The following is an 11569-nucleotide window of genomic DNA, read 5'->3' as shown; positions in this document are numbered from 1 at the left end:
TATAGCGAAATGACCTGAATGACGACCTTGACCCCGCCATTGGCGGATTTGAGATGCGGTATCACAGAAGAGCGCTTGAAATACCCTCGTCAAGTGGTCGAGATGCGACCGCGATGCGCATACGAGTAGAGCACCTTGGCTGAGTTCTCTGAGCTTCGGTCCGTGAGTTTCTTTGGTCGACCAGCCGGCAGGAAAAAGCATAACTCGACACAAATCCTCCTGCTGAAATCGACTGAAAAGACGACTTCCGCGAAATCATTCGCTTGCAACATGTGCACATGTACCCTGGGGCTGGAGCAGACGGGCCATAGAGGGTTCAATGACGTTCCCGGATTAGGTTCTGTTGTTCGCGAAATGCAGCAATACGCTCGAATCAACGACGCGTCTTTCATTCTGACGGGTGGTGTGCATACAGAACCAGTGTTGCTCCCGGCCAGCCGCGGGCAATGACTGGGCGACTCGCTGGGATGTCAACGCCAATCAGCAACGTGACGTGTGAAGGCACTGGGTGATAAGCTGCTTCTCCCAACCAACAGAGCGAATCGCTGTCTGACCTATTCTTGGACGTTGCTACAAAGCCATCTTTTCCATATCACTCAACATCAGTCAGCTTGGATAACTATTGCTGCGAATCGCCCATACACAGTAGACGATTCCCGTAGACGCTGGCCTGGAACATCTGTTGCGGATCTTTGGGTGTGCAAAAGGTCAGGTGGCCACAGAACCTGCCTTGCACTCTTGATTGGGTGCTGGGAGGACGCAGCCCAGCGCTGAGAGCAGAGCTGACAGTGACAGCATCACCCACACCTGCCATTTTCTTCGGCCCTCAGCATGGTGACTGGATTGCAGTCGTAGTCGGAAGTGGTGGCGACTTTTCGATTTCGCGCACCATGGCAGTTGACTGAGGCGAGCCTGAGGGTTCCAAGTTCGTGCAGAGAGGCTTGCATGTCTCAGAGTCTACGCATGCCACTAATGTTTCTCCGTATGCAAGTACCACCCCCGCCACGCCAGAAGAGACTACGAGTTACGGTGGCAGAGTGGCAAGCCTGGAAAGCCAGAGGTTATTCTGTGCCCGGAGAAACCTCTAGCTGTGAAATGGCGACACTCGTGCTGTTCGTATGCCGGTTAGTTCCAAGTGTCGCAGATTCTTTACGAACCGAAGGGACACCTGCCAAAGGGCTGCTTTAGGTTTTGCTTGTCGGATCTATCAACGAAGAGACTGTTTCGCGATGCAGGCTATGCGAGGGCAGTCCAATCGCCTTCAACGACCGAATTCACATGCAAGCCGCATCCTGCGAAGTTCGCAAAGTCAAGCCATCCATTGATACGTATTCGTTACCCGTCAGACAGCCTTACTGTGTAGTTAGCAGCCATGAATAATATCGCATAAGACCCGACTTTCTCGCCTCCGGGTGGAAAGAACTTGCTTTTCCCCGCCTCTCGCGGCATATCGACTACCGCAATAGAATTTGACAGCGTGTTTCATGTTCTTCCAACACAACCGACAAGCACAAGGAGGAAGCTCTTGTAGGTTCGGTCACGTCGTTGACATGCTCAGGTCGAGTAAGCACATTGCCGATCTTTACAGTAATGGCGTCGCCGTGGTCGGAGCACAACTCAGCTGGCCTCGCCAAAAGCACGAACAGCTTCTGTGCCCAACCAAGGCAGTGTCTTTACTCGTCATTGCATCGAGTCATCGACGGGTCCACTGGCTACGAGTACCTATGTACTACTGTGTAGATGGCGGACAGACTATGGTACGTACTTCCCATCGCGGCCCTCGGGTGGTGGAGCCCAACAATCACAGCTCCCACTGAGGTCGAGACAAGAGGCTCTCGCTGCACTCGTGCAACTACGTACAGCACTTGGTGAAGGTTTGGATCTCCCGAGGTGCCCGAGAGTCTTTGCCTCACCAGACGCGTATCGACAGCGCTCACGCGTAGTCTGTTGAGTCTGGATCACGCTTACCAGTGTTCTCTGTGTTGGCTCTGTCATGTGAAAATATGATATCCAGGGTCCTCGTGAAAGATGATACTACGTATCTTTTACCCACTGAATATCAGAGCTGTACTGGGTATCTAAACGAGGACGGGAGTACCTGGTCCCACAGACGACCTTGAGGAGTCGTCTGCTCAGGTAGGCATGGCCTTGGAGTTCTCCCCGGAGAGTCGATTGCTTCCATCATTGTTGCATCATTTTTGGCGAGCTTGCTGCCGAAATCAATGCCATCACATAGATCGACGCCTTTTTACGCGTAGTGCCTTCCTAATCTGATGCGGTGCCGACAAGGCAAGTGATATTCGTCGGGATGTGCATTGCAAAAGGAGCACTGTGTCTTTCCTCCACACACACTATGGTGTGAGCAAAGGGTCTCGACTTCGGCCCAATCGGCTAACAGCTGGACCTGCCCATCACCAGGGCTTTTGCCAACCAAGAGCCACCCCGGTCGTTCTAGGTAGAGCAGATCCCAAGGATGGCTTCTGGCAGGAACCAGCTCTTTCTCTCAGGTACCCGAAGCCCTTTCCGCCCCAAAGCTCAAGGGTCTTGAGGGCTTTTCTCACTTCCGCGACCTGGACAAATCCACCGTGGAATAACTAGACATGCCTGCCCCCTACTTAGTACCGACGGCCCCGTTCACAAAGTTGCAGGCGCCGTCCTTCGCGCGCGGCCCTTTATTGTTAGTCTGGTCTCTCTGCCCTGGGCTTATACTGAATCGGCGTAGGCACCTTCGAGAAAGCCATCGCTGATTCGATTCTACTCACGTCCACCACCCTAGACCAGAGGAGAGCGTGGCAAGAGAACGCCTATCTGTGCCCACTGCAGTCACATCAGTCCGCGTATGCCGCCAGAAGCACCGCGAGACCCGCCGAGCTATACCCTAACCGCACTAACACAGGAACGCTCTGAACGTTATGCACGATGTCCTCAGTCTTCGGTTCCGCCCAATTAAACGGTGGCGCCTCATGCAGGTACGAAGGCTGTCGCTCTTCCTTCGCCCATCAGCATCAGATCTTTTCCCTCTGGCTCAGCCAGAAGTTGCAGCTCGTGTTTCAGATTCGAGGCGATGCGGAAAGGCATGTGCCCATCACAGTCGTGCTGCCTCTCCCAAGCCTATTCAACATATCCTATCATGTTGCAACCCTAAGAACTCCCTCACCTTTGTGTTTCATGCTACTTCTCATGGCGACCTTGCAACGCTAGGGCTGCCACGTTCCTGTTGGATCCGAATTCGATTCGCTACCAAATGCTAGTCCTGGTGGCTTAGGTATTCCTCCAAATTTGGATGCCTGGAGAACCCAGAACCCAGCGGTTTGCACGGGACAGCGTCACCCGCTAGACGGGGCCTTTTCGCATTGCGTAGCTCCTAGCAGGGGTAATTTTCAGTCGCCGGTGGTATGCCATCATTTCGCTTCCAATTGTGGGTGGTAGACACCCTCCAAAACTTTGTGCGGAGGGAAGACGTAGTGCTTCCGGCGAAATTGCACTCCACTTCGCTATCTTCTTATCGTCGATGGCGGCGGGCGGAAGAGTATTGACCAGGCGTGTTAGTCTCGCTTGCGTTTTATCAGCTCTGCTATTCCAACTCAGGCAACCTCTTTCGCCTTCCTTCGAGTTCACGAGCGTTCGATTTTCGGTGGCTGCCGTTAGGATCGACTCTTGCCGTGTAGCCTCGAGCTCGGGAATTTTGGCTGAAGTAAAATTTCGCCTCTTGGACAAATGCAGCCACGTCTGTCCAGTAACGATTGAGACGGTTCGGCATCACCTCTTAATGCTCTGCCGTTCGGGCTTCATGTGCAACGCTAGACCCAAGGTTCGGGCTTCGAAGTCTTCCAAAAGTATTCCTCAGCCCGATGGGTCCAGTCTGCTCGAGGCGAGGGTGCGGAAGCCGTCCACCAAAGCGTAGAGTGCTACCCCAATCCTCACTGACGACCTAGAACGTCGTCGTCCGGGCCTCCTCCTTGAGCTCTCGGGCCAAGGGAGCCACATCATCCTCCCTTCGCACGCAATACACTATATTCAGAGGCGTGGACGAGACGCGCCCCAACCCAAAAGTCAAATGGGCACTTTCCGCCCATCTTAATTCGCTGCGATCAGAGGCCTTCATCGTTGGTAGCAGGGTGCTTCGGTACGCAGCACAGCCTGAACATTGATGGGACAATGCCACCACTTGTCCCATACCCAACAAGGGCCGTTATGGCGAGACTTACCAGTTTAGATGGACATCGAGAGCACAGCCAGCCTCGGTCGAAATTTCCCAATCACCCTTGACCATGCGGGTGCCAGATGAGTTGTCTGGCAATAAGCGATAGATTGCAAGGTTTGGAGCTGTCCATTACGGAGTATCTACCAAGCACAAAACAGTAATGGGAGTCGCTGCCGATCTGGGCTCAATTGTTCAGAGAATCTACTCGTACTGGTTCTAGTACACAATCGATAATCTCCCCAAGTGAATAATGTTCGTCAAGACCGACATTATTGCAAGTTGTTGAGTGTTTATCTCAATAGCTGTTTCACTAAGAGTAAGTTCCATAAAGCCTTTGACTCTTACTGTGTACTCGAATCCAGCCTCGGAAGACTGCAGTAACCTGGAAGGACCCCAGTTTTCAAGCAAGACGGTCTGGCCTGGATAAGAGTGGGTTTCGTCTTCTGCGTCAGTGTTGCTGACGTGCCCTTCCGGGTCGATGCTGGACAGCAAGTCGATAAGAGATTGACGTCGACCCAACTGCGCCGGAGAAAGGTGTCAAAGATGATCTGTACCCAAGGATTGGGTCCCAACTTGGCAGGGTCATAGCCTTCATATCGAGGACGTGCTCACTGCATTATACTCACCTAAACCAAGCGATTAGCTCGCGAGCTTCCCCAGGCGAATTGCAGATCCTCCCGCTGGTCCGAGGCCCTCCACGATGGAGCTTGAAGTCGATATCACAAGGGCAGATGACACCAGACCCGACGAGGATACGAGTAGACGGATGGTGCACGCCAAGTCCACTATCCAGTCGTCCCGATGAACATACTGTGTAAGGGGCTCAGGCCAACCATGCTAGAATCCTGGGCCATTGCTGCTGCTTGATCAGAGCTCTTCCGAAAAGGACGGGAGGAAAGTGTTTGGCTGAAGACATAGCGAGAGTCCGTCGGTGTTGAATTAAATCGTGCGTGCCTTGTCCGGAGTCTCTTCCGGCCAGGTTCCTCTGTTCCCGCTTGTCCGTGTCACATTCGGGTGCTCGACCCATCCTCTGCACATCTATTTTCAGCACAGTGCAAGTCGCAGCCGGTCACTTCGCGGCGGACTCTCTGAACATGGTATGGAACTCAGGCTGAAGTGTCAGCAAGAGGTGATGAGATGCGAGAAGTTGAGGTGAGGTGGGTCAGAAAAGTCCACACCAAGGTGCTGGCATGTCACTTTCGGCTTCAGGACTTTCAATATTGAGATCATGCTCGATTTTCAAGTCAAGCAATCAGTCTCTTCCTATCAATTATATTGTGTTGTAGTTCATCACGAGCCATGACATGTTCAAAACACAGCTGCGAGCGAGATGAATGTGTTGCAAAGGTGATTTTCAAACTCGCCAAGCCATATGGAAGCTATCCCGAGCCGGGCTAGCTCACTTTGTGTCGCTACGATATCAGCTGTTCAAAATTTCCATCTCCCTCCGAGATTTCTTTTCTTTTCTTCGTGCGGCGCTGCCACTTTGAAATACCCCTGTGTTGCTTGGCCGATCCTTCTACAGTCATGACGAGTTCCAAGTGTCAGTGGCAGCACAGAGCAATTAATTGCAAGCCGATCTCCTCGACGTGTCTGATGAAGCTGCCTAGGTGGTTGATGAGTTGTGGCTCGTTGAGTGTTCCTGCGCTGGTCTATGCGTGGGGTCGGACAGATTTTTTCTATGGAAACCAGTGACTTGTGACACCTGCGTTTCGGGTGCTTAGTGTCCAGAGTGCGATATTCTTCGGGCATCCGAGTGGGTGCCGAGTGGGCAGACGTTTCAAGGCGGGAGCATTACGAGGCAGGAGTGTCGTTTTGGGGAAATGCATTGTGCGCTTCCCTCGCATGGTCACACGAAGGTCGAGGTGAGCATCAGCGAGCCGCGCGAACGGAGGAAAAGCTGCCTTCCGGATGAGTATCTTCGGTCTTTTTAGTGGACGGCATGGTCCATGTTTTATGCCTCAGCCCGAGAAATGTAGTCTCGATGCTGAATCTATGGAGTTTTGTCTTCCGCCACCCCTGTTCGATGCTCTATGGTTACGTGCCGTCCAGTTGCGATATGCAATCATCTATTATGTTTCGTGGTCGAGTACTGCGGTTTCGTGGCTCAGTCGTCGGAAGCAATCTTTTCGATCTTCCCATCTCTCTTCTCTCCTGTCTCTCCAATGACCCTTATGCGGTCAATTCTGACTTTCTCATTGTCTCCTTCACTCTCAACCACGAATAGAACGATGCTGGACACGTTTTGAAACTTGACTATGCGCAACTCGACCTTCGCCGTGCCCGTCTTGGGATCCCAGTCCTTTTCAGACAAGGTGACCTCCTGCGCCGCTTGTGTGTCATCTGCTTCGTCGAACCCGAGGATGCGAGGTCTGTTTGTGTAGATCTTGATCACCTTCGGACGGCTTGGCTGTTCCTCGTCGTCTGTGTCTGTGGGCAAGGATGTCAGGTGCAGGGAGTGGATCTTCAGAGTGCACTGGAAAGGTAGGTAGACCATGAGCTGTTCGTCTGTGTCGCTTTCGACCCAATCTGATGTTGCTTCGGCTTGGCCTGTGAAACAGAGGTGTTAGCATGCCCCAATCGCAGCTCGTCGATCTCAGCAACTTGCCTTTAGGTTTCTCGCTGCTGATTAATGCCCTCGCGTTTCCATGAGCAGAATCCCAGTTCAACAGTTCCAAACCCAGGACATCAATCTGTGATGTTACGTCGACATAGCCTCTAGGTAATTCTGCACCCAGCCACGTGCCTCCACTCAAGCTCCCAGAAACCTCGCCTGTGTCCATCTTGTTGACCTCGTTGGCCAGATCTTTGACCACATTCGAAAGCCTCCTCGGGTCTGCGCCTTCGATGAACTCTACGCGGCGCGCATTTCTGAACACCATGAACGTAGGCATCGCCCTGACGCCATATGACCTTGAAAGGTCTTGTTGCTTATCCGTATCGATTTTGGCGAAGGTGATCTTGTTAGGTCGAGACAGTTGCGCCGAGAGTTGTTCAAAGATGGGGGCGATTTGCTTGCAGGGACCGCACCAGTCGGCGTAAAAGTCGGCAACAACTATGGTGGAAGAAGAGAGCAGAGCCGAGAACTGGTCGGTCGATTCGATGTGGACGGTCTTGGACATGGTGCTGGCTCCTCACGCCCCAGCGCAATGCCTGGTAGGGGCAAGGCAGGACAGGGTACGCAGGACAAGAGACCGCGAAGTCGGTCGCAAGTTCGCGATTGATGGGTCAATGCCACGAGTTTGGGTATTTACCGCTTTTGTGCGCCTGCAGATTGGGTACGCAACAATAAAATAACAGGTCAGCAGTTCAGATGCTAGTTAAGTGCCAGGTTCACTGCTGGTTGATTCTAATGTGAAGCGGCAGGAGCCCTGTGTTATTGGTCTCGGCCCGTCATGCATTCTCAGCCCCTCACCGACTGGAGGCGTTGAGTGAGCGAATGTGATTGGCTGTCGTGGAAAAGAAGTTCCGTGCCGCACTTAGGCTCGTGGGGCTGAACAAGAAGATGTTCACGACACCTGCTCTTCTATGGCTTCATATCCCGCTTACCACGGCGACCTGTGCTTGCTGCCAGCATGGTGTTCTGTTGTTTAAGCTTCAGCCGCACAGAGCTATCTAGGATGATTGCTGTACCCTCAACACCTCGTGCTCGCTTAGTGCTGCGTCGTGACGCACCTTCCGTCATGGCTGAGCTGTTGCACACTTACTGGATTGATCCAACGGTTACTTGATTGAGTCTACCTATGGTGACAATCAGAGCTCTCTGCTCGGTCGATGAGCAAATATTTTCAGTCTACTCACAGGTGATAAAGCTTCATTTCCAAAGCCATGCCCGCCCTTCTCGTGTGCTTCTGCTCTTGAGTCAAACAATTCTGGTGCTGCTGATCTACAAATGTCAATGAAGCCATGACAGGTGGAGACACAAATGTCTTCTTCGTGCCATACAGGCCTCATTCCACGCCGGATAAATCTCACTCAGTTCAGGAACCGAAGATATCTCAGCAAAAGCATGCTGCTCGAGAGTACCACCGAAAGGCCAAGCTTGAACGGCTCGCTAAGCTCAACGCCGTCCACGACCGCCATGCACGAAGCACAAGCGTCCCAGCCACGCAGCCTCAGTCAGAGTCTTCTTCTCGACCGATCCTGCCTCGAAACAGATCTTTTCAGGGAGACCAAGTCTACGACAACTCTTTCGTCATCTTCGACATAGGCATCGGACAGCTCGATCCCTTTAATGCCTGCGTTCCTGCCGGTGTGCCTACCTTTGCTCTTGACATTCTAGACTATGGTGAGTATTTGAATTTTTTTGCTTCGTCATCGCCTTTATCCCTTGTCAGTCATCAGATTTTGCAACCCATACTGATTCAAGCGCCTCAGGTCGGTCTATCTTTGCCTCCAACATCGCACTCTGTCTGGCGCATTATCCGCTCGTACCAGAACTTCTAGCGTCACTGACGACAACGACAGCGCCATCTGCTCAGTGGAAGATCTTCAACTTGGCAAAAGGTGTCGGTGGCGAGGGGACTATTCAAAATGCGCTCCTCGCATGTGCCATGCAGTCTCCCGCCGCATTCTGGTCCATTATTTTTGCAGGTGCCACACACCACGCCTATCTTCAGGGTGGAACAGACGCTGGCAGCCGTGACAGGACTTTACGCTTGTCCTACAAGACTAATGCCATCAAGGAGCTGAATCGCGAAATACAAGGACTGCAAGGAGTGGCTTCTGACGAATTGCTGCTCGCTATTATCACAATGGCCGCTCACGGTTCATGCGAACAGTTGGATCCACCTCCACAGGAGGAAAGTTTGAGCACGCTCGAATCTGTGCAAAACTTCCAATACTATGGCCGCATGCGCTGGGAGGAAGCACATTTTAAAGCTGTCGCTCATCTAGTCCGTCAGCGAGGAGGATTGCATACTGTAAAGATGCCTGGATTAGCTAATGCTATTGCACTGTGCGTGGCTCCAACGAGGCATTCCTTCCGCATTGGTCCGAGCTAACGGTAGTCAGGGCCGATATTTTCTTCGCTTTCCAGAATCTACGCTCACCAGCCTTCCCCCTTCTCGCCCCTTCGACCTTGATCATGTCGATATGGGCCGAGGATCCGGCTCCTCTAGCCTCGTCCTTCTCGTACCTGGCTAGTGGCTTTGACGAATTCAGCGATCATCCATGCTTCGCTCCCCTGGTGCAAGCAATTACCCATGCGCGTATGATCACGATCGGACTCAACGCATATCAGTCCCAGCAACCTGGCGCTCCCACCATCACACGTATCGTATGGGCGCGGAATTTCATGACCCATGACTTACTCTCTCTGCCTGTGACAATTGCTAGCACGCTCATCGAGCATACTCCTGGACAACAACCACATGGCTCCTCAGCTTCGACCATAGTGCACGTCTTCTCCCCACAGCAAGCATTATACAATCTCATACGCCTCTCAACGCTGACGTACACACTTCTGATCCTCTTCCCCATGCCTCGTGTCACGGGCTTGCACGCCAGGCTATCCATGCAGCTCATGACGGCCATCGATAACTGTACAGCACTGGACCTTTGGGCTACACATGCAAAGATACTCTTGTGGGCCACTGTCCTCGGTGGAATCGCCTCCGAGGATGCCCTCCGCAAATGGTATGCCGAAATGATCCGACAGAACAGAGCGACCATTGCAGATATAGCGTTGGGTGACTCGTCAGGCCGTAACAAGTGGAAGGACACAAGTCGCCAGCGTAGCCACAATCGCAGTCGCTCAAATTCAGGCGCAAGCAGTCGAAGGGAGCCAGACGTGACTTGGAAAGTAGTGAAGGACGTGCTTTTCCGGTTTCTTTGGTTCGATGGACCCCGGTATGATGGCCTCGGCAGCGGGTTCTGGGACGGGTGTTAGGGGAGATTCTACCTGCGGTGACGACGAATGATGGGCGGTCCGTTCCGGGCTTTTCATTTGGACCGAGACACAATGGCAAGCTACACGCAGGGAGACTGCGACATTAACTCCGAGTCGATCCCTGGCAATCTCGGGGTCAGATCCACGGTTCTCCGTTATTTGAGAAGCGTGATGAGTAGATCAACTGGCTTCACACTATAATATATACAGCGCATGAGGACCTGTTGTCTGCCGTAACAATCACTGTTCAAGACGACATGGCTGAATGCTCGCTCTATTTCCGCTGAGCCATTTCTGCAAGCGCCTTTCAAAGCTTAGCACTCTCTTTGAAGACATAAAATGCCTATGCATGCGGTCAGCAACTGTAGAGGAGATCAGAGCTGGTCCACATACTTCCTGAACCACCGTGGCGATCAACAGACCCTGTCTACTAAAAATCCTCGAGTTGATCATCGCCCGGCCATCCTTCGCCCACGGAGACGTCACCTCGATATAGAGGAGCTCGTCGGCGCGGAAGCCATCATGCGTATGGAAGTGGATAGAGTGATTCAGACTCGTCATGATTTTTAGACTGGCTGGTAGCGCCGTCTTGGTCACATCCCCGATGGGCCAAAGCCCGTGCGGTACGCCGTGGATGGACAGCGGACAGTCCATGACGTGGTAATCGGACGCGTGCACCACGGCAAGGATATGTGCCGCTGCCCCTCTGGGGGCTGCTATGGGCGGATCGATCTGCGCCACCACGGGGGCTATCGTCGTCGCGGGGTTTTTGGGATCTAGGGACGTCAAACAACAAACGCATGAGCAGCGAACATTGGACAGAATTCCATGGGTCTTCTGGAGCGACCCACCCTGGTGCACAAGCGGCAAACGCTCAAACTTCATAAACGGCCCTCTCTCCGTACGCATGTCCTCGAAGTCGTCGAGCGTGATCTTCCACCCGCTCCGCTCGCCGTGCCGGGCCGTCTGCATTGGCGCCGTGTGCGTCATGGCGCGGCCGGACCACGGCGCGCCGTTCACAAACGTGGTCGTGACGGCCACGAACACCTTCTCGCCGTCGGCTTGCGTGATGGTGACTTGTCTGACGGCGAACCGGCGGCCGTTCCCTATGCGTTGGACCCTGTATACTAAGGGGACGGCCGGGTTGGGGGCGAGCATGAAGTGCGTTGAAAGCGAGTCGAGCGTGAAGCCTTCGGGGACGGTTTTCCAGGCTGCGGACGCGGCTTGCGCCATCATTAGCGGGCCCGGCATTGTGTTGGTGATGTTGAAGACCCAGGGGGTGTGGATTGCTGTGAAGACGTCCTGGGGTAGGCATGGTGTGTTAGTGAGTATGTGAGTGGGCATGGAAAGGTACAGTAAGGTATAGATGGCATGGTAGAGTCCTGGGATGGAGGATGTGGAACAAGATGGGCCTGCACTGAAGGACGACGCCGTCGCTTACCGGTTCTGTCTCCTTCAATTCGAGATGGGTCTCG

General features: G+C 53.3%; 3 protein-coding genes across 3 annotated transcripts; 1 reads left to right on the top strand and 2 right to left on the bottom strand.

Annotated features, from left to right (window-relative positions):
- Positions 1-6311: 6311 nt before the first annotated feature.
- On the bottom strand, positions 6312-7326 carry A1O7_01718 (uncharacterized protein; the record flags this gene model as incomplete). Its single annotated transcript, XM_007755754.1, has 2 exons — positions 6312-6754; positions 6885-7326. 2 exons carry the CDS (start codon positions 7324-7326, stop codon positions 6312-6314), a joined length of 885 nt encoding a protein of 294 aa, XP_007753944.1.
- Positions 7327-8110: 784 nt separating this feature from the next.
- Positions 8111-10094, top strand: A1O7_01717 (uncharacterized protein; the record flags this gene model as incomplete). Its single annotated transcript, XM_007755753.1, has 3 exons — positions 8111-8492; positions 8672-9161; positions 9218-10094. 3 exons carry the CDS (start codon positions 8111-8113, stop codon positions 10092-10094), a joined length of 1749 nt encoding a protein of 582 aa, XP_007753943.1.
- A 307-nt stretch (positions 10095-10401) lies between these two features.
- Positions 10402-11345, bottom strand: A1O7_01716 (uncharacterized protein; the record flags this gene model as incomplete). The annotated part of the gene is made up of 2 exons (XM_007755752.1): positions 10402-10437; positions 10488-11345. The coding sequence occupies 2 exons, from the start codon at positions 11343-11345 to the stop codon at positions 10402-10404; spliced, it is 894 nt and encodes a 297-aa protein (XP_007753942.1).
- Between the last annotated feature and the right edge of the window lie 224 nt (positions 11346-11569).

This window comes from Cladophialophora yegresii (assembly GCF_000585515.1).
Source record: "Cladophialophora yegresii CBS 114405 chromosome Unknown aczIN-supercont1.1, whole genome shotgun sequence".
In the NCBI taxonomy this organism is placed as follows: Eukaryota; Fungi; Ascomycota; class Eurotiomycetes; order Chaetothyriales; family Herpotrichiellaceae; genus Cladophialophora; species Cladophialophora yegresii.
This window is presented reverse-complemented; position numbering and strand designations above follow the sequence as displayed.